The sequence below is a fragment of the Anser cygnoides genome, chromosome 1, assembly GCF_040182565.1.
Source record: "Anser cygnoides isolate HZ-2024a breed goose chromosome 1, Taihu_goose_T2T_genome, whole genome shotgun sequence".
Lineage (NCBI taxonomy): Eukaryota > Metazoa > Chordata > Aves > Anseriformes > Anatidae > Anser > Anser cygnoides.
This window is the reverse complement of record NC_089873.1, coordinates 188,711,355-188,735,026: the sequence shown is the minus strand read 5'-3', so window position 1 is coordinate 188,735,026 and position 23,672 is coordinate 188,711,355. Positions and strand designations below refer to the sequence as shown.

The window sequence follows — 23,672 nt, the reverse complement described above, 5'->3', positions numbered from 1 at the left end:
ATTTCATTACACTGTATTCTCATTCTCCTAATATTCAACGTGTTTTTTTTTTTTTTTTTTAACAATTCAACACTGAATATATTAAACAACAGAAAACAATTACAGCCTTTCTTCTTCATACAGAAATGTGATGTTATTCACCAGGAAAACATACATAAATAATTCTAGAAAGACTTTATTTTGTTTATTCATCGAATTTTGCATTGTATACTAGCTAATAGGTAGAAGGAATAATGTGTTATAGACTATTACTTATGAAAGCAATGTTCAAAGAAACAAAAAGAAATGGAACTACATGGTATCAAGACTTAATGACAGAGTATTTCTCATCAATAAATCTCTATATAAAATGAGGAAAAATTTTAGTTTTGAACTAGCACTGCATGCTCATGATACTTTATCTAGTAGTTTTTACCAATTCTTGAGAAAAAATTAGAAATATACTCAAAAAAGACACAGAAGGGAAGAGCAGCCAAAAAACTTGTCATTGCAGTATTCAGTGAACAGCTGCTGCTTTCAGTGAGCACTTGGCCCATTAAGAACCTGAGATACTACATTGCAATGCATCTATCTCCTCAGTATCTATGGAATAGCACCTTAAAATCCACATTAGCAGAATTTCAATCCCTGCTAAAAAGAAAACCACAAGGCTCAAGCACAAACTAAATGTCAGCGAATTACCAGCACTGTAACAGAACTGAATCTAAAAGAATAGACACAGAATGTAAATGGAATCTTTTTATAAAGTAGTCAAGAATTTACCATAACCCACTATATTCTTATCACCAAGAAACCTTGTCGAAGGTGAATAATTTCCAAGTCATACCACTGGGGTATCTTCGTGCTTTCTGAGAGGGACAGGGGGCACGAGTCCCCTTAACAATTTTCTAAATTCTGTAAGGGAGAAATCAACAAGGGGGACAAATAGGATATGCTGGAAAAAAGGTAGTCTATAGAGAAATATTAAAAAAAAACCTAGGAGTTTGTGCATATTATTGCAACAGAGGAGTACCTATCAAGTTCACAAAAGCTCAAAGCATACTGTAGGTAGCACACTAGTTTCATATTTAGATTGGAAGAAGATTTAGAAGATTTTTAGATTGGGCATCTCAGAGGTACTCAGAATCAAGCGGAGCATTTCCCTCACAGATCTTTTTTTCCAGATGAGACAACATCAGAAGCTACAGCGACCACCACAAGAGGCTCACCACTTAACAGCTATTAATTTTCACATCCTGCTAAAGATGTCCAGGATCAGCAGCATGTTAAACTCATCAGCTAACAAGTCTTAACAGTTTTGATTTTATTCACAAATATGAACAAGGCTAATAGCACAGGAAAAAACCAACCCCTAGAAATACAGGGATTCTGTAAAGCACTTGACTTACATGATAAAGAAATGGAAAAGAAGAAGTCTAAATCCTTTTGTGCCACCCAGTGCAAGTACAAAGTTATATAAGATTCTCCCTGTCTCAGTACAGCTAGGAAAAGAAAACAACTCAAGTGCAAATGGCATAAAGTGCACATTCACCCAAAATTGAATGGACTTGAATGAGCAAGTAGTTTTTCTTAAAGAAAAAGGCAGGACAATCCAATCACCAGCAGCAGAATCCCATCAAGCACAGAAATTACTTTAAAAAAAAATTGAATGAATATGTTGTATAGGGTTATTTAATGCTAGGATGTCCTAGATTCACAGACTCATTCAGATTTGTAGAAGACCTCTAAGACCATCCAGTCCAGCCATTCACCTAGCACTGCGACGTGTACCATTAAACCACATCCCAAAGCAAATGTCCTCTTTGGGCATGTCTTCATTCATCTTTTGGCATCTTGGCTATACTGAAAGAACATAAAGCCATCTCACCCTTAAATAATAAGATATACCAGCTAAACCTCCTAACAGACAGTTGTACTTTGAAAGCTTTTGGGTTTTTTTGCTTGGAGCAACAAACAATCTATTGATAATAGTAAAGTTCTGTCACTGTTAAATGCTTCTATACTCGAAGAATCTTGCCATGTAGAGCACAACAATATATTGGCAAAATAATCCTACATAGGCATTACTACTTTAAACAATCAGCAAGAGTTCGATGCAGTCAATGCCAAACTGCAGTTTGACAATCACACTGAAGGAAAATGGGGTACACTAAACATGTTGTGTATCACTTCTGTGTATATACAGACAGCACGTAACTTTTAATTAGGAAAACACCACCTGTCCCAAAATGCTGATTACACAGGATAATTATTTCCCAAAAGTCTGAATCAAATGCACTTACTTTAATGTTCTGTTTCCTAACTGACCAGCCGCTCAGAAAGCATACAAGCACAAAACATAGTAACATTTCATCCAACATTCATTAAACACATCAAAAACATTTCTCTTCTACCAATCATTTTGCCACTTATTTGTTCTGACCTGCAGTTTCCAGGATATCCTAAAAATTGCATCTGAAAGTATAAAACCCTTTATATGAAAGGTCTAAATGCTATGCAAGATGTCTCAAGCACTACCGCGAGACATACATGTGAAATCAAGATGTTTTCACAAGTTACGTGCACAAAACTAAACTAAAAGCAAAATCACACATGAGCGAGTCTAAAGGCAATTTGTACCTCATTGACATGCTGGAAGAAAAAAAGAAAGACTCTGAAAGCTATTCCACACTAAAACATCTGTCATGTTCTTGACATCACGAATTCACCATTCAGCCAGTGTTGACCCCGTCTCTTTTCCTTTCAATAAGGCTTTTCATAGATTTCTGAACACTAAATGCTATGGCAGACGCAACTCTATAAAAATGGTATCTAGAAACGCACCAGACTGCTAGAATGTCACCATATTATAGTACCGGATGAAAGTTAAAAACAAGATTCAGACCATGTGAAAACATGCATTTTCGGGAAAATTTGAGTCTTTCTCAAGCAAAGGAGATCTCACAGTGAACATCTTAGAAATGTCTGATTCCCAAGACGGCTTTCTGCCTAACGTAGCAGTTCCGCACCGTAACTAGAAAAACTTAAAAAAATTCATCCAACAGTGAGAGAACTCCATCTCTAAGAATAAATTAGCGTCAGCTTAGGAGAAAAAGATGACAACTTTAAAAGATTTATAGAGAATGCAGAATAAAGTCTAAGTAAGTAATATATGTATTACACAAACATACTTGGTGGTTTGTAGGGGCTATTCTACAAAGCTGAAACAATGACAAAAGCCAAGTCAGTTGGAAGCATGTAAAATTACAATCAGCAAGAGAACTCCTTGGGATCAACCGTGAAAGCATTACACTGCATTTCAAACACAAATTTCCCTAAGTGGGGTTGGTACCTCGCAGATTCCTAAAAGCAGATATATATACCTGAGCCAAAAGAAAAGTTAACCAGGAATAATAAACAACTTTCCAGATGCTCTCACAACGCACACGACCAATAACCGATGTCCAACAGTACTCTACAACAGACCCTCTCAAGACTGGGAACAATTTCACAAAATCCTGCAATAGAACCACCTAAAACACAAACTTTCTTTTTAACCTTCACTGATTAGGAACGGACTACTATTCCCTGGCACTAAGACATCCAAAAAAGTAGACACAACAAGGCACTTATGCACTCTTAATTGAATGCATAATTTCCCTTTGTCTTCTATTTCTTGTCTTCAGTGTTTTTTAACAAAAAGTTTCTCAGGATAACTTAAATCATTCAATACAACAGAAGCACAACAATGTTCAATCACTTTTTCTACTCGCATGCAACAAAGTTTTAATACTGACTACTTTGGGCCAACAAGACAGGACCTCTTCTGATATCCGTAACACTTCTATTTGAAGGTACAACTCAAAATGCATACTTAAATAAAATATATTTTCTACTAGTAGTTACACATTTGAAAAAAATAAGATACTGGATAAAATATAAACCCCTTAAATATATATATAAACGGGCAAATCTGTTTGTCTGTGTCTCATATACATACAAGTACAATGATTTCTGTAATATAAACCTTACTTTTCTAATTCTTCAGGATCAAACTTCCACCAAGTATCTGGCTCGTGGAACTCCACTCTGTATCCCTTTTCTAGAGCCTGCAGCAAGCAAAGAAAAATGTTTCATATGAGTATCATAATTATATAAAATATGAATAGTAATGACTATAACAGGTTTGTAGACCAGTATAATAAATGGATGTAGTTAACTCTACAATAGTAGCACACTGAATTTCACTTGCCCCCAAACCTGTCTTAGCTTTCACTCCACGCTAAGCAGATTAGATCAAGTCTGTCCTAAAACTGTTCTGGACTATTGCCAGTTACTGATTGTATCAATAAGCTGTCTCTCTTCGGAAATTTGAGTAAGGAAAATGGTCTCACACAAAGCAGACCAGCTTATCACATGTGAAGGTAAATGTGCGAGGTTGTAACAGATGGTATGATTTCACAACAAAACCTACCACTTCCACATATGGTTTCATCTCCCAGGCTTGAGTATTAGTGTTGTCTATTATAACTGGAGATCTTCCCTGCTCCATTGCTTGCTTTGCTGCAATGAAAAACAGTGCACGTAAATAAGCAGTTATGTAATTCAAATTAGTGCATGTAAATAAACAATTATGTAACTCAAATAAAATGGTGAATGCAAGAATTGTTTTGCAATAGTCTGACTGAAACACACTGTTCTAAGAACAAGATTCAAAGTACTGAGAGGTAGAGATGGAAATGGAAAGTAGTAGGAGCAAAAAGGTAAGAAAAATGAAACCAGGAACATAGAAACAAGGTGATGGTGAATTGATACAAAAGGATAAACAAGAAATGTAAAGTCAAAGCCACGCAACACAGTTGCTCGAAGTATGTGGCCTGCCGAGCGTTAATACAGAGATCACCAGCACAAAACCATATCCAAGTTCCAGCTTTACCAGCAGCACATGGTGCATTCATAACTGGGAACTGTGGTTAGGTATTGCAGTTCTTCCCCAGCAAAATGCTTAGAAATATGTAGCCTTCATACAAAGACATCACACATCCTGCTAAATCAGCATGACTGCAAATGAAGAAGGATCACCTTTTGGTGAATGTTCTTGAACATACCAACTGGCCACTACTTTACATGAGCTTCATTTTTTGGCTGTCCAACTTAAAAAGTTACAAATATCATTTAGAGAAGTGATATGAACTCATATGAATATGAAGACAGTGAAAATTTATTCTGAATATATGAAGTTCTATTACTACTACACATCCTGAAGAGAATGTCTAAATTGCTAAGTCTGGCGTCCAAAATAGGAAGATATTTTTGGCAACTGTGTCTCAGCTTGCCAAAAAAAAAATAAATCAATTTAAAACCGCTAGTGCTCACAAGGAAGTTAAGATGATGAACTAGATGAAATGAATGAAATACCTTAAAAGCTTAAAACACTGAGATTACCGTCATACAAAAAAAAAAGTTTCCAGGAGAATTAAGAATGTTTCAGTAAACAGAGTTAAAATAGTATATATTAAATGAAAAGTTAGTAACAAGTACTGAGGATTATAAAAAAATCCAAGACATCTGTTAAATACATGCCCGTTCAGCAAATAGTGTTCAGTTTGTACACTGAATAAAGAGGAGATCCGAAGGAAACAAAACTAACAAACAAACTAAAAAATAACCCTAAGTTATTGTAGAATTATTGTTGAGAAAAAAGTTATTGTAGATTTTTCTTGATGGAATCAATCCACACGATAGGAAGAAACTACACAAAAAGAGTCTGGGAAGTAACTATGTAGATGGTAGGGAGAGAAAAAGCAAATATAAAGTATGTTACAACAGAGCACTAAGAATCAGTGGAGAAAGCCATAAAAACTGAAGAATATATTGCCCTGGTTTCATTAACGTTGCACAAATGATCTTTCTCAGTGTGGTGGTTTTACTCGGGTGGGCAGCCGAGTTCCACCACAGCCGCTCTCTCACTCCCCTCCTCAAAGAGGAAGGGGGAGAAAATACAACACAAAGAGCTTAAGGGTTGAGATAAGGACAGGGAGATCGCTCAACAATAAACGTGACGGGCAAAAGAGACTCAGCAAAGGGAGATAGTACGATTTACTGCCTATTACTAACAAGCTAGAGAAGTGAGAAACAAAGGAAAGAAACCAAAAACGCCTTCCCCCCATCTGCCCTCTTCCACCTCCTCCCGAGCGGCGCAGCGGAACGGGGGAATGGGGGCTGCGGTCAGTCCATAGCACTTCATCACCACCACCCCTTCACAGTCACTCTCTGCCCCTGTTCCCCATGGGGTCCCCTCCCACGGGATGCCGTCCTCCCCGAACGGAGCCTGCGGAGGCTGCCCACAGGCCGCAGCTCTTCCAGAACTGCTCCCACACGGCTCCGTACCACGGGGTCCATCCCCCAGGAGCAAACTGCTCCAGCACGGGTCCCCCACGGGCGGCAGCTCCCCCCAGACCCCCTGCTCCTGCATGGGCTCCTCTCCACGGGCTGCAGCTCCGGCCCGGGGCCTGCTCCTGCGGGGGCTCTCCATGGGCCGCAGCCTCCTCCAGGCCACATCCACCTGCTCCACCGGGGGCTCCTCCACGGGCTGCAGCGTGGAGATCTGCTCCGTGTGGGACCCATGGGTGCAGGGGGACAGCCTGCTCCACCAGGGGCCTCTCCATGGGCTGCAGGGGACTTCTGCTCCGGCGCGTGGAGCACCTCTCCCCCTCCTTCTTCACTGACCTTGGCTCCTGGCAAGGCTGTTTCTCACTCCTCTCTCTCTCCCAGCCGCTGTTCCCCAGCAGTTTTTTTTTCCCTGTCTTATATATGCTTTCACAGAGGCGCAAACAACATCGCTTATTGGCCTGGCTCTGGCCAGCGGTGGGGCCCTTACCTAACATGGGGCAGCTTCTGGATTCTTCTTGCAGAAGCCACCCCTATGGCCCCCTGCTACCAAAACCTTGCCACGTAAACCCACTACACTCAGACACGAATCTAGAAAAGAAAACTGACAGGCTGTCAGAAGCAAGGGAAAATTCCTGAAAGAGGCAATTCAGAAAAAATTCACAGAGGCAGCAAGAAAATAGCCAATTTGGTAATGAAGATAATGGGGACATAATTTACAAAAGCTTTCGAAGAAAGATTGAATTACAGCTACAACTACCTTAGATTATTCTCCTCTCTTATTTTAACTCTGGGTCTTAGTGCTAGGGTGCACAGTATGCTGATGTAACTCCTTAGGTAAAGTTTTGTTTAAAAGGAAAAAAAAAAGGTAACTAATTAGTCACCATCCAAAAAAAAAAAAGCAGTTAAAACCTAACTGGACCCGTCAAGAACATTACAAACATGTTAAAGGTAGCCACAGGTTACCAGTAAAAGAGTGAAAGGATGAACTACAGTAAGAGACGCTTAACAAATACAGAAAAGTGAACTTTAAGGGCCTAAAACCCTGTAAAAGTGAGACTTATTTCACATTTAACTTCACAATGGCAAATTAATTCTAACATTTCCTAATATTTGTATAGCTGACCCTACAAGCTTCAAATTAAATGCATATGTGCTTTAGTATCAAGGACATGTTATTCACTGTCTTGTAAAAAAAAAAAATAAAGGTTTTAAATTCTGTTCATATAAAATATGTTTTTCCTAATGGGTCTCACTTTTAACTAATTTTTTCTCACAGACACTGTATTATAGATTCACTCCTCCCCACCCCAAAAAGAGAAGGAGGATAATTTTAAATGAATAATTTTCTTATTAGTGAAAAAAGGAAATTCTTGCCTTCTCCATGGTTCTGACATTAAAGCTATACAGCTCTAGGTAAGTATTTCATCTTATGAATGTTAGCAAACATATAGATAACCAATGCAGCTGACATAACCAACATAAAACTTCAGTCTAGACCTAATCATCAGAAAGGAGTCCTTAGCATCTTTTCCCCTGAAGTTATTTCATGTATTTCAAGGATCCACAAAGAAATGAAAGCACAGGATCCTGAAGTACTTCAGGACAGAGACTTCTGCAGCAGAGGCGTTCTATGCAACAGGGCACAGCTGTTCTTGTTCTAGTTACCAAAATCCCTGAATGATGTAGTGTTCTGGTTATCAAAAACACTGCAGAACTAAATGATACAGAATTGGACAGATCTTAAGGTCTAGCCAGAAACAGCCAGAAGCCACTACCAAGTGAGATCTGTTTGGCGGTCTTGCATTTGTGACGTACTGAGACCTCTCATCGGGAAACTGCTGTTAGCAGCTCTTTTGCTCCTTTGACTTCTACAAGCAACTCCATTTCAAATACTTACTATTGCTGCACTCCAACATCAAAAGTGCTTTTTTACAATTTTTACAGTTCTAATAATTGCTCTACGAAATTCTTGCACTGTTCATTCATAAATTTTCCCCAGCGTATTTTTTTTTATTAGGGTGAGGATGTGGAAGAAAAAGGGAGAATATTGCTAATTCCTATCCTGCAGATTCTTTTCCTTGGATCTCCATATCTTTTGATGCAAAAAAGGATTCCTCTTATGATGGGAAGGAAGCTTCTGTCTGAGACACTAAAAGCAGAGAGATTAAGCTGCGTTCACAGGCAATGGAGTTGCTTGGTTTGTCCACTCTTTGGAACAGATCAAACATATAATGAGATTTTACAATGAGAGAAAGAGTGAGAATCAGTCTGTCCCCTATCCTTTGTACCCCAGGTACCTATTCCTTTACCAATTAGATCAAATCCTTGTAGACTGCTAAGTATTTAGAAAGATATCTTATCAAAGCTGTTAATCTACAGAAGTATACTAGAATTTTCCTCAGAAAAACTCTCCCATGAATCTTGGATGAACCACACATCAGGAAATATACAGGAAAAAAAAAAAAAGGATATTCTGCTGTTGCCAGCATTAAAAAGGCTCAATTCTGACATCTGGATACTAGTATCAAATGTAACTAATCAGCAGGTCATAGCACAGAAAAAGAGATTTTGTTCTTCTAACTCTGAACCTTCCACAATTTCAGAATCTAATGTAAATATACATATATACTCATTAAAATGTAACAAAAATTTAAAATACATATTCTCCTATACTTATATATATATATCTACACTCCTATACTTACACCTTTTTTTTTTTATATATGCTCCTTATCAGTCAGACCATTAACCCATGCATGTCATGCTATATTTTTATCCTCTAAATAAAAACATAATTTAATAGAATTCCTTTAATGCATTCAAACCTCTCTTCTGGTTCCAGTCATGGGCATCACCAAGCTGAACGACATTATACATATATCCATCTTGTTGACGAAAATAATCATCGGTGCTGAGTACAATGCCATCACAGCTTTCACCAAGCAGAATACTGTTGAACAAAGGTAAACACAAAAATATTAAAACTTTTATTTTTCAGACAGAAAACACGCACACAAACAATATAGCTAAAATATATTTATCTGTGCCCCATTTCTGAGCCTCTTGCAAATGTCAAACTATAAAATGGTTTATAAAAGTATAGTTATGAGTATTTCCAATACAAATTCCCATTTAAAGTATATTTTCCCCCCCTCTCAACTGCTCCCCTCTTTGTTGTTTTTTCCTCACCATCTTTAAAAGAAGTTTGTAGCCACCTACTTTATGGTTCTGTTACAACAGGTTCTGAGCACCTCATGGTCATTTATTGCATTTACTAACATTTTCTATATCAATTCTCATCTGTAATTATCTCTAGGAACCAATCTGACCATGGAATCTGGATACAGCTGAGAAATGAAGCGGATGCTTAAATCCTTCTCCTAAATATACCCTCCTCTGATCTCTGTCCATGCTACCTGCAGATACAATATGTGTTGAACATGAACAGCAAAAGCAAGCTACTCATGTTTACAGCAATTTCCCTGTTCTCGGGGAAAAGTATAAGATCATAATAACCTTTCAGCATTGTCCCACTAATGAAAGTCAGGAGTACAGGAGAGCATGTGTGTTTCTTCAATATCCTATACTCTTTTATTCCAGCTCTACGTTTTATCCCCCAGTCCTGGCCACAAAAGCTTACTCACATCCACATTCTCATCAACGGAGAGAAGCCTGGCATCTACAAGCCACTGGCATTCACTATACCCAGAAGAAAGTGACCTTTTCTCATTTTTTTTTTCCTATGCTGCTTTTCTGAAACTTTAGCAGTTGAGCCTATTCAAGGAAAAGCCCAAAAAGATGACACAAGAAAAGTGGTTCAGGATCAATGCAGACCACCCCTGGCAGAGCAGCAGCTCCATGGGTTAACATGTCTTGCAGAACTGTAGTTTCAATAAAGGATGACAAGAAATTTAAGATAGGGTTTTTTCATATCAAGGAAAACCTTGTAAAACTGAGACAACAGCACAGTTCTGTTTAAAGTCAGATCTACAGATCCACAGTCTGATCTCCTTGACAGTTTTTATATTCTATACTCTATTTAAATTTGTAAACAGCCAACAGGCACTCAGCACCCCAGAGCATTTCCAGCCCATTGAAACACTCAGGTTCTGCTGCCCTATGGAAATTTAGGCAGCTACTCAGACTGGGAAACAGGCAACGTACCCAAAGGCTACAAAAAATAAACTGTATTAGCATTATGTGTGATGTGCTGCTGCTGCTGAGGTGCCAGGAAGGGAAGAGAACTGGCCAAATCCCAAATAACCTGGGGGAATAAATGGATGTTAGTTCTCAGTCACCAAGCTTTCCCATGAATAGCTGCAGGAAGAGCTACTTAAGTCTAATTTCACAAGGATTTGAGATGTTTACACGGCAAAAGATAGCAACAGTAGACCTGTTAGAGACCATAGTTTAAAGCCTGTGAATGGCCTAACATTACATCAGTTACAAAGCTAGTGATCTTCATTAAAAACTCAAAAGGAAAAAAACATCCAGTTTTGCTTAACAAAAAATAACCAACAAAACACTGTACTGTATATTAATTAAATTCCTACATATTTATTGTCCTACAATTAAGTTGATGATTATTTTTGCTTTTAAAACACAGATTTGTAACAAAATTAAAATTACTGGGGAACGGAAGAATCTATGAATAATGCATCTGTCAAGTAACATGATCAAAGAAGCACACAAGCTGTTTTTTTTTTTCCTTTTTGCTTTTTCTCTTTTCCAGAGTAGAAGTTTCCCTCAGAATAAAGAGCAGTGCTGTTTCAGAAAGCAGAGCATGATACACCAAAAGTACAGCCACCTTTTTGGGATTGTTCAATATTTTTGTTAGAGTCTTTGCCTTTTGGTAGGATGTATATTACACTGGTTTAGGAGAGCACATAAGGATTTTTTTTTTAAGCAGATAAAATGGCACCAGTAACTCATACAGCATAAAAAATAACTTTTTCTTTTTAATTGATTCCTCTGTTGTATGAAGTATTTAACAGGAATTTGTATTCATTAAGTAACCTCACCATTATTTCTTCACACATGGGCCAATCTTCTTACTCACAGTATTCTACACCTGTTGTTAATAGTACCTGAAACAACTAGATCCATCTTTCCCACTCACTTCTTGGGTGCTGAATGCATGTGCATATTACAGAGTAAGGACCATGTGCCCTAATGGCCTGGTTTCAGCTAGGATAGAGTTAAATTTCCTCCCAGTAGCTGGTATGGTGTTGTGTTTGGGATTTAGGATGAGAATAATGTTGATATCACCCTGATGTTTTAGTTGTTGCAGAGCAGCGCTTACACCAAGCCAAGGACTTTTCAGCTTCTCGCTCTGTCCTGCCAGCGAGCAGGCTGGGGGTGCAGCAGGAGCTGGGAGGGGACAGACCCAGGACAGCTGACCCCAGCTGGCCAAAGGGGTATTCCATACCATATGGCGTCATGCTAAACAATATATAGGGGTGGCTGGTCGGGGTGGGGGGCCGGCTGCTCGGGGATAGGCTGGGTGTTGGTCAGCGGGTGGTGAGCAATTGCATTGTGCATCACTTGGTTGTACACAGTATTAGTAGTAGTACTGTTAGTAGTGGTAGTATTTTCTTTCCTATCCTAATAAACTGTCTCTATCTCAACCCACCGGCTTTCATTTCTTTCTGATTCTCTCCCCCATCCCAGAGAGGGATGGGAGAGGGTGAACGAACGGCTGCGTGGTGCTTAGCTGCCGGCCGGGTTAAACCCCAACACCTAATCACAGAGATAACACAGCTGTGACACGGTTCCTCTGCTAGCTGAGTACCCGCAGGCACACCCCTGCGGCTCCCAGGAGCCTGACTACCCAGTTTCTGTAGGGATATATGTGAACTGGTGAATCAAGGCACAGTGACTAATGGGGTGTTCATTTGTGTTTCTAGGAACTGCTCAGCATTGTGTAGAATAATTCACTTACTCAAATCCCTCTCTTGCATTTTCCAGACTTCAATAAAGAAACACTGTGACCATGGTTTGGCAATCTTGCAAGTCCATCAACAAAGTTTATTCTTGAAATATTTTGTTATGATTCCTCAAAGCTCAGGATACAAAGCAATTTATGAACCTATAGAACCAATGTAACAGATGTAATACACTAAACTATATTTGCAAGAGTAATCCTGAAACCAAATAACTGGAGAGACAGACTGACTACCAAAGAGACCAGAGGAATGAAATCCTCACCCTTTCAGTAAAATTTAGTAAAATTTTAAACACAAACACACTTGTCAACATCGTATGGAATAATTTACACACTTGTAAGTTGTAAGACTTGGAAATAAAATTTATCCAAGGCTCATGAACTCAAACAGAAGCAACATGAAGCACATCTGTGCAAAGAAAACCATTACTACCCAACACCATGAAGAGATGGTCCCAGTTCTGCAAAACAGAGAAGGAAAACCAGGGAAGATAAATACATTTCTAACATGCAAGTCAAATTACAGATCAGTCAGTATCGATACGTGCACGTGCCCGAAATGAGCAGCAGTATTACCCAAGTGCTGTAAACCTGCCTGTTCGTCCTATCCATTCCCTGCAATTGAACACAGTGCGGCAGTGACATTACAGCAGATACCAAAATTAAAGCAGCTCACTTACTTTTCCTAGACATGCTAGTTGATCTAACAGAAGGTATTAGCTCTACACACCAAATTCATCTGGAAACCAAAATGTTCATTTGAGAACTAGTCAGCAAGCTAATATGTATTTTTTCCAGCATGTACACACATGCACAAATCCTGCTTTAATTTCAGTTCTTTAAACAGCTCCCCAAGCTGCATGCTAGTTAGCCTGCTTTCAAAGATGATTTTATAATCAAGAATAATCTTAGAATCAAATAATTTATCTATTTAAAATAGCTAACATCACAGAGAATGAACTAGACTGTAACTAAATACTACTTTAAAATCTGTAGTAGTACTAAATTATGTAAATGATGCTTTAAACACTGTCACAAGCCATGTTTTTAAAAGAACTGCATAATTAGAAACAGTAGCACACAAGTGCTTCTACGTTCAGCTGTAAATATTCTTTTAACTTTGCCATTCCAGAGATCCATAGGTTCAGCTTTCTGGAAGAACAGCTCCAGAAGAAGTCGACTACTTGCTTATACACCTAGAAACAGATTTAATTGCAAATGTACTTCTTAAATGACATGAATATTTTGTTCTTTCAACTTCATTAAACTTTTTTTCAAATTCACGTTGAGGTATTTTTGTAGAGAAATGTGAACTGAAATTGATGCCAATTCTAGTTGCAAAATATCCTAAAAACCCAATTCTATATTTTGTAACTTTTCCCAATGGCATTCACATTTTAAAATCACATTATCAACTACTTAAAATTTTAGCAGACTTTTGTTACTTGGCCTAAAGATACCATTGCTGGGTGTCTATCTGGTCTAATTGGTTTAGGAATTTTTAAAGTTGTCAATCACCTCCAAAACGAAGGAAGAAATACAGCATTTTTATCACATGACATTATTCCAAGGTTTTCTTGGAGATGCTTTGGATTGAGGAAGTGGTATCTGGCAAAGTACATGCACTTGTTTTCTTGTAAATTGCATTTCTCCCAGCACAAACTTAAGCATGGCAAGAGAAGGAACAAGACTGGCTTAAAATATGAAGGATGTGGGCAGCAGTGTGGTACAAGCTGGAACGAACAACTTGCAACTGGCAGCAGGGCTAGGAAACAGGGACAAGGCAAAAGAGTGAAGTGCAAGGAAGAAAATGGTACGATTATCCTGGGCATGAGACAATACCACCAGCTGAAACTGGGACAAGAAAATGAATCTAGGGAGAAAGGGGGGAAGAAGAAAGAGCTGAGAAATCCACTTAGAATTTTAGGGCCGAAGCAAAGCTGTTAGGCACAGACCAAAAGCTATGGTTGGGTAAGAGCTGTTTCCAGTTTTGGGGTAAAACAGGAAAGTAGATGGATAAATAGATGGGAACTGGAATGAGTCTCAAGAGGCTGTGATGTCTAGGTCAGGTGAACGTATGCAATAAATCAAGGAGATCAGGGGAAATCCCCAGTGACCAGGAAAAGGCTAATGCTATGCCCCTACTCAAGGGAAGTAAAGAGAGGGAACAAGGGAACTAGAGGCTGCTCAACCTCACCTAACTTCAGCTTCTGGTAGAACCACGGAGTGCACCCTCTTGGAATCCACTTCCAAACTTCAGAAGGAAATCAAGGGAGTCGGGAAGAGTCAAGGAGGGTTTACAACAAGTAAATTTTGCTTTATTGGCCAGACCAGACTGCACTCTGATGGAGCAACTGGCTTTGTGGATGAGGACAGAGCAATGACTGCAACGCTCTTTGAAAGCATTAAGGCTTCTGACACTTCCAGTGAGTACGTGCAGAGTACACCAGGGGCTGATGGTGGAACCAAGTTCTTCAGTATCCTCACCATTAACCTGGATGATGAGGCAGAGAACTTGCAGGTGACACCAAACTGGTGGGGAGGCCGGACATACTGAGCATTAGGGCTTCTAGCCAGGAGGACACAGAAATCTGAGCACTGGGCTAAGTGAAACATCATGAAGCTCGACACGGAAAAGTGCTAAGTTCTCCACCTGGCGCAAAAGAAACCTACGCATCAGTACAGGATGGAAAGCAACTCTTTGGCAGCCTTACTGAAAAGACCTGAGGATTATAGTACATAAACTGAAGATGAACCAACAGCGTACTGTCCACAAAAGAAGAGCAAACCACATGCTGGGCTGCATTAGGGAAAGAGCGGCCAATGGAAAAAGTGGCTCAATGGAAGCCACCATCCCCCCTCTATCTGTTTCTTGTGCGGTCGATGCTGAAATACTGGGTCCAGTTTGAGACTTCCTACTTAAAAAGTCACATTGAAAAATATGAAAGGGTTGAGCAAATGGCTACCAAGATGGTTAAGGGGATATGACCTATGAGCACCAGAAAAGTTTTGAGAGACTGGACACGGTACTTGCAAGTTTTCAAGGTCAGGCTAGAGAGACACAACTGGTCTGATCTAGTGATGGCAACAGTTCTGTTCTGAGCAGAATGGGCTAGGTGACCTCCAGAAGTTCCTGCCAAGAAGCATGCCTGTAATTCCAAGCAGGTGTAATGACAGAGTCAAAGCAAAATGTAGACTTCATTAGAAGATTAAGGACATAGATATCAAGTTTGGGAGCAGGAGGAAAAGTGCCTATACTTACAAACCCACAGCTTGGAAAAAAAAAAAAAAAGCAGACTGGAATTCATGATTCCTGGGTCTCACGACTGCTCTGTCGTCATTATATACTTGGGAAATCCACAAGATGCAACTCGTTCCCTTCTATTACTGACCCATAAAGATGATGTCAATTTTCTGCTTTTCCAATACGGTTATTTTGCTAGCACAAGCAGTAGAGGTTTGTCTGAAGGTGCTAAAGATGCCAAGACTGCCAAGATACCTTTGGGTAATGATGAGTCCACAGGACTGTATTTGCTGTCCTAGCCTGCACTTACAGAACTCTATGATGCTACAATTTTTTCTCCTTTGTCCCTTCAGCCCACCCCATGGTACCTGAGACCCTGGGACATGATTTCATGGGAATTAGCAATTAAAAGCAAGCTTTGAACACATGAAATTGCATGTAGTTGAATACATTAAAAAACAAGTCCTGCACAGTTCAAATTCTGCACCCAAATTCCGTGACTATGGTTGACCCTGATCTCATAGTGCCCACCTTCCCATCTGCTAAATGAAATTAGTAATTTGTCTTACAAAAAGGAGATGAAGAAGCAGGAATATATTCACCAAAAAAAGCCTGAAGGTATGCAGGATCTTTCAGTTAATATGAACAACATGCTTAGAGAAAGATTCAAAGACCATTCAGCACAGAAAATATGGAAAACATTAAATAGCAACATATTTAATATCATCCAATTCCTACACTGAATGAAGCAATATCGTTCCAAGTTTTATTTTTTCTTAATTTTCTGTGTTTTTGCATATTTAAGAAATTATTGTAACATATAATAATTATTGTAATAATACACACACAGGCACATGCAGCTTTAAAAATGTACATTTGCAAAATAGAGCTACAGGTGACTAGAGAATGTTAAAGTTATACAAATATGTGAGTCAGAAATTTCTCATAGATATTCTTCTATGATAAAGTCCCCTAAATATCAGGAAAAAAACACATGGTAATGTTACTCCCTTATACAAAAAAAAAAAAAAACAAGGAAGAACATGATCACTTGTCTATTTAATAGACTACTAGCATACAACAGAACATAACCACAAAAGACATCCCATTCGTGTCGGACAGTACCTTGATGAAGCTCGATCAGTAAATACTGATATTGTAACTTCTTTTCTCGTATGCAGGAGAAACCTGTTTTCATTTACTACGGACAGGGCCTGTGTTCTATGCCAACCCATGTGCTTTTTACACTAGGCAAAAAGTTAGTGAAAATCCAAGCTGGAGTTTGCACCTACTTTTAACTCTGACAGAGACTTCAACAAGTATCTTCATCAGACAAAACGATACTTTTCTTGTGTGCTGTTCACAAATAAATTTAACAGACGTATAGTATGAAAAAATGGATGGGATTATGCACAATTTTATAAATCCATTGAAAACACAAATAGCAATACACAAATTGCATGTTTTCAGAGTAGCAAAATTTTTCTAATGGTCTTTGAAGATTTCTGCATCGATATAAAAAAAATACTTCTGGATCAGACAAATTACTGCTGCTAGACTCGACCAATTTTTTTTTTTTAAATGAAGGAATTTGAGAATACAAAAAGAGGCAGGCCATAACATACTAGGCTACCTGCGAGTTTCAGAATAAGATATAAAAAACATTTTAAAATTAACATAAAAAAGCTTCTGTTCATCGAAACTCTTACTAATGGAGACAAACCCCAAAGCATATGATTCCAATATTTACTGTCGTTATGTCCTCACATAATAAAAATAACCGCATTTTAATAGCCTATTTTACAAACACCAAGGTTTGCCAAATGCTTGCTGATCAACTTTTTAAAAATTCTTTAAAATTTTTTATTTGAATAAGCTTCCCAAGCTTTAAGTCTTTACTTACCGAGAAAGTGTTGATTTCCCTGAACCAGGTAGGCCTCTTAGGATTAGAAGCACTTTCTGTGCACAACCAAATCTTTCCTCAGGGAACTGCACGGAAGAAAATCTGTGCATTCCTTCCACACTGTACATTTTTGGATCTTTCCAACACTCTTCTCTGGTTTCACAGAAACCATTATTTTGGGGTCCATTCTGCTCATTATTTCCATTCCTGAAGACCTGAGCACTATGGATATCAGCATGACCAACATAGCTGGCACTTGGATCAGGCAACGGACTATGACAGTTGGTATCATTACTTCCACGGTAACCACAGTAATTTTCATAAGAAAAGTCATCATGCTGAGAAGGGAAAGCATTTGTTTTTTGTGGCAGGGAATTCAGTATCTGAAAATGAGACTGATGGTTCAGTCTAGGAGGAAGAAGCCCCTGAGGTACTATAAAAGACTCCGCTGACTGCCAGGCAGGTCTGAATTCAGGCACTGAGTTGTTCCAATACTCAGAATCTATTTGTCCATTAAAGGCATTTTCAGGTTTCCAGCCACCTGTTTCTATGACAAACTGCTGCTCACTGCTTGTTTTCTGACTTTGCTCTTCTCCAGAGAAACACTGCCCGTTCTCATTAAATGGTCGTGGGCTGCCCAGCGATAAACGTTGATGATCCTCTTGCGATGTTTGACTGCAATTATATGCAGAATATTGCTCCTGAGAGGTTTCAGTTTCTTTCTCCTGAAACGTGTTTAAATTTTCACTTTCCAGCTGGTGAATTTCCTTGTAGAACTGGTTCAGTTCATCATCCATTTCTGGTACAGCAGAAGAAACAGTCTCCATCGTCTTTGCCTCCTTTCTTTTATCTCTGTTTTCATGCAGTTCACCCTGATCTCCCACGCTACTTCTACATTCACCACAACTTCCAGATTTGTCCTGTTTGTTACATTCAGCAGGCTTGTAAATTGGGCCAATAAATTCTTTGCTTGTAATGAACTCGTCATCCCATTCACTTCTATTTAGTGAGAATGTTTTACTGCTACTTCTAATATTATCTTCATCAACATTATTGGATGTAAGAGGATCTTTCTCTTCTTCAACTTTAGCGTTGTTTATTGATGCAAATGGAGGATTTATATTCTCTACAATCTCTGAATCAAGCGGCTGACTAAGCTGTAGATTATTTTCAGGAAGCACTTCATTCGGTGTTCCCAAGACACCCATGGGTATTTCCTCTTGCTTTTGCACTTCATGTTCCCCTTGGCTTTCTGAGACATACACTGGTGTCAAATCATTAGATGTTCTGTCAGGGTCCACTTCATCTTGAAAGCACTGGTTGTCATCCTCAGAGAGTTTCTCATAAGCCCCTTCTGTTGACTTCATTTTTTTAGAACATGGTTCAATTGGGATTTCATCCTGACACTCCAAGAGCCTTACTCTACTTTCAGCATGAAGCATCTTAGAAAAAAAATGAACACGTTATCAGCATGAACAATTTTTAAGTATAAAAATAAAGTTATTCAGGCCTATGATGGGCATCCTCAGACTCCACTGTCACAACTGAAATGTATTCAACAAGAAAAAAAAAAGCAGAGAGTAGCTACTGGAAGGCTTATTTCAACAAAATAGCCACACTACTGAACATCTTTACCTGAGAAACAGGTTAGAGCTGTACCAGTCCAGCAGTCAGACTTCACATCTTGATTTACAAATCATGCTTTTTTATGTGAATTTAATATTTGGAGGGGAAAAAAAATCCGATGAACAACCTCTGTCCTCCACTGACCTATGTGAATCTGCCAAGTGTCATAAATCTCTATTATAGAACAAAAACGTGCCAAACTCCAGTGCACGCTGATGCCTCACACCACCACTAAGACAACCAACGAAAATGCAAATGCTTCAGTCACAAGGATTATTTTTCTGTGATGGGAACTGGAGTCAGCTATTTCATTTAACACCAATCAAACAGATGCTGGATGGCATTTATGATTTGCTACTAGTTCAATACAGACTTAAAATTAAATCTGCAATCTGTTATTACGTTTCTGTTTTTGGAACAACTAAAGACCTTTGTTAGGTACCAAAACCACTCAGCTGCGTATTTGTAAAAACAAACTGAAAAGGCAATCAATGCACCAAACGGATTACGATATAAAAATGAACCAGTAATTTCCAAAAAGACAGACAGGATGAGAACAATTGAAAACATATAGCAAAATAGCGTTGACCAGTGTGACACCCAGTCATGCCATTGCCTCATCCATTCTCCATCTCTCTAATAGGTGTATTTAGATTTTCCTTTGCACTCTGAAGTTGTAGACAGAATGCAATAAAAAGCAACAGCACTTAATTTATAACATGGTGACTAAGTAGCTTATTCAGCAAACCTTTCATTAAAAAAAATATTTAAAAATGCAGTATTAAATAATAAAGTAAGTACATCTCCTACTAGCGGGTTTATTCTACTGCTGTGAACCTTGGAACATTTCAACTTTCTAGGAGTGAATGTTAATATAACGTTGCATGCTCCTCATTCTGGACAAGAAACAAAGTTTTTCTCCTCTGTCAGAAAGGGACCTGCAGGTAGTAAGTATCACAGGAAGATTTGTAAGTAATACTTTTCACCTTGTGTTCACTTGCAAAACCGACAAGAAAAGGTGCTAATCTGGGCACTTTCTCATCTATTGTACAAACAAAAGAAAAAAGAGAATTTTGCTTTCCTCAGTTCCCAAACATCTAAGCCAAGATTGTACAGTTTATATTTAACTTTAGTAATCAGCAGAGAGTGCTAATGTCAGAATGGGAAGAAACATGGCCTTGCAACTATCCTTCTTGCTTGGAGCTGGTGTAACAATGCTCTGGGTACTGTGGTCTCTCCTCCTCTCAAGAGATACAAACCATTTTACTGCTTCTCAGCTCTTCCTTTTTGCAAAGGAGAAAGTATGACTTAAATCTCTATTCTCCATCTCCCAAGAACGTTACTTTACCTCCACCCAAAAACACGGGTGGAAGAAAAACTTTGAATTATTAGTTTCTATCCTTCTCTCTCTTCTGGGACGGGGTTTAAGCAGAGCATATATTTTGACATGGAACAAAAAAAGAGAGCATGTCTGCATGAAAGTTTCTCTAATGATGGAGGATACAGCTCTGTAACTGTGCCACCCAAGGAATACCCTTTTTTGCTAACCTTGACTCGCTCTGACTATCCTTTGGGACAGAGGCGTTGCATGTGAAAGCATTTCCACCTGCACTCTCAAGAAGGGCAGTACGGTCTGAGCAGGCATGCACTGAGCCCAATCTACATGATGATCTTGCCTTTTGAATGGGATGCAGACGGGACACACAGGTCTGTCATAGTTCTGTAAGAAAACGTTTGTAGGTGTTGCACATAGGAGGCACAAGGGATTCACTCGGCTCCGCTTTAACCAACCTGCCAAACCCCCAGAAGTCCCCATCAAGCACACAACAGCCTTATTTCCAGGTGCCCAACAATTTCCCCTATGTTAACAAGAAGGGCACACGCAGCAGACCTTACAGACGAGGGCAAGGCCCTGTCTCCCTGCGCGGCCACCTCTCTGCGGGCACGGAGGCGGCGGAGCACGCAGCCCAGCGGCCCTGCCCGGGGCAGCCGTGCCCCACAGCCCCTTTCTGGCTGCGGGTAAGGGGGGGGGGGGGGGGCCGCGCCTCAGCCGCTCCCTCCCCGACCCCACACCTCCCTCAGGCGGAGCCCCCGGCTCCCGCTCGGCCTCCCCGACCCCTCTCGCCGCCCCGGCCGCATGCGGGTGAGGAGACCAACCTCAGGGCCGTCCTCCGCCGCCTCAGCCGGCAGCGCGCCCCCGGCCGGCGGTGCGGAGGGCGGCGGGGCCGGGCCCTCGCTCGCAAAATGGCGCCGCCTCCCCTCTGCCCCCCTCGGCTGGCTGCCGTGGGACTTGTAGTTCCGCCCCCGCCCCACGGGGGACTACGGCTCCCAGGAGGCCTCTGGGCTGAGGGGGCGGGGAGGTGGGAGAGGGGAGGCGCGGATTGGCTGGGAGTTGGCGCGCGTGCGGGGCTCGGCGGGGAGGGGCGGGGCTTGTGTGAGGGGTGGGAGCACGGCGGGAGGGGCAGGGACAGGGCAGGGGCATGGAGGGGGAGAGGGAAGGAGAGGGGGCCAGGGGACAGGGACAGGGATAGGGGTAGGGATGGGGGGCTGTCGCCGCCCCCGAGGTTGGCCACCTCATGCTGGTGGGATGAGGAAGGTTGCCCTTCATTCCTTTCCCAGGAATCCACTGATGCAGGGCTGTGGATTTGGGACTGTTTTTCTTTTTTTTTTCCTTTCTTTTTTTTTTAATAATAATTATTACGTTTAACATTTTTCTCCTGTGTGGGCAGGTGTTGGGCTTGCACACAGTTAGGCCAGGGAGCTTAGGGGGTGTCTCAGTGGTTCCCTGGCTTTGGGTGCTGCTGGTGCAATAGGCACCTTTGCTGCTCTAAATCAGTATTAAAACATTCAGTGATTTATTCTTGGTGAAATAAAAAAATCCCAGCTACCGTGCACATAGCTGCGTTTGGCAGCCCCTATTTGTGTTTCCTCTGTGTTGCTTTTCCATGCTCCTGCTCAACCCTCTGCTGCGTGTTCTGTGTGCTTTCTGTGGTCTGCCTTCCTGAAGTTGTCTGAGGATCTTTTTTTCTTCTTTTTAAATAATGAAATAAACTGTGAAAGTATATTCTGCCAAGAAGTTGGGCCTGTCAATGTTGAGTAGAGCATTATTTTCTTGGCTTTAACCTCAAAGGAGAATACTTGCTGCAATCGCCTACGTGTATCCCTGTCTGAGGTTAGCTTACTCTGATCACTATGTTAAGGATAAAATGTTTTCTTCTGTAGAGTTTTCAGGATCAAAACTTTTATTTTTCTTTAAGTGGCATTGTGATTTTTGCGTATAAACAACAAAGATTTGAGCAAGATCATAAATTTCCGATGAGGATTGTCCCCAGTGGAAGAGCTGCACAAGCCTCCAAAATATGTGTTACACTTCTTACATGGGCTTCCAGCTTTTTCCTAAGGCATATCTAGAGTATATTCTTCCATGATGTGGCTAGGTTCTGTTTTTCAAATTTTGCAGTATTATGCAATATAAACAGTCTTTTTCCTTAGAAATAGTCTTTTAAAAGTAATTTCTCAGTTTCATCAGTGCACACAACAACTCTTGTGATATGCCCATTTTAAGTATCTGCTACATGTATGCTTTCAGATCACCAAGGTAAATGTTCATATTTCAAACTTTTTGAACATTTTGTAGGAATAAAATCTCTGAAATTAGTTTATTTGCCATACATGGTAAAAAGAAAAGAGTGATTGTTAATATCCACGTCAGGCATTCCTTCCAGTTAACCTTTGGGCCAAACCACAGCCTCTGTTCCTGTGACAGGTGATAGCCTTGTTTTGTTAGAAGGTATAGATGCATCCTTAGTAGCATTTTAATTTAGATCAGAAATGAGCTTTCGAAGTGAAGCTCTTGATTCTTCCTATTTATCATGCTTTGGTTTGCACTGTGGGTAGTCGCATAGTCCTGGGTTTCTTGCAGGGGAAATCAAGTCAGAGGATGCGCTGCCGGAGTGCACTTCAGCTGCTAATGTGTGTTGAATCCACAGGACCAGATTAGTGCTATTCCTGTTTAAAAGCTCCTGGTATCTATATGATGTGAATGCCAAAATCTTAGCATCCAATGCCTTTCTGTACTGGTTTGTACTTAGCGGTGATGCAGTAGTTATGTAGATGCCACCTACGTCACTACCAGACTCGGAAAATCTGTGTGCAGCTTCTAAGGAACCAGGGTGGTGTCATCTTTTCATGCCATTCCAGACTGGAAAAACAGTGTGTGAATTCCTCTGGAAAACAGAACCAGCCCTATGTTTAGACATGGTTTGGCCTGTGGCATTAGGGCCTGAGTTTTGTAAAAAAGAGTTTTAGAAAAAAACAGGTTTTAGAAAAATGAGTCAAAAAGACAAACTCTAAAGCTGTGTTGAAGTACAGAGAAATTCGGAAGGATCTGGTCTTTCTAGCATGGGAAGTTACTTCAGGAAGGAAAAAAATAAATATAAAGAACTGACCTTTGCTACTGAGAAAAATGTATAGGTATAGGATATACCAAGGAGAATGCTATTGGAGGTAGATGGAATACTTCTAACACAACAATTTTTGGAAATACAAAGAGCTACGCTGCTTTATTCTTCCATGATTTTTAT

At 40.1% G+C, this 23,672-nt stretch overlaps 1 protein-coding gene across 2 annotated transcripts in view; it reads right to left on the bottom strand.

The window, feature by feature from the left end:
* The window catches only part of N4BP2L2 (NEDD4 binding protein 2 like 2), a 41,807-nt gene extending 20,403 nt beyond the window's left edge, over positions 1-21,404 (bottom strand). Inside the window, exons 1-6 of one of the 2 annotated variants that reach the window (XM_066989714.1) lie at positions 21,247-21,404; positions 20,638-20,809; positions 17,464-18,905; positions 9,198-9,322; positions 4,454-4,542; positions 4,012-4,088 (exon numbers count right to left, since the gene is read on the bottom strand). In XM_066989714.1, coding sequence (XP_066845815.1) covers positions 4,012-4,088; positions 4,454-4,542; positions 9,198-9,322; positions 17,464-18,905 — 1,733 coding nt within the window. In that variant the 5' untranslated portion in view covers positions 20,638-20,809; positions 21,247-21,404. The remainder of the gene's footprint in view (positions 1-4,011; positions 4,089-4,453; positions 4,543-9,197; positions 9,323-17,463; positions 18,906-20,637; positions 20,810-21,246) is intronic. The other variant, XM_066989715.1, reaches the window with a different exon arrangement.
* Positions 21,405-23,672: the final 2,268 nt, after the last annotated feature.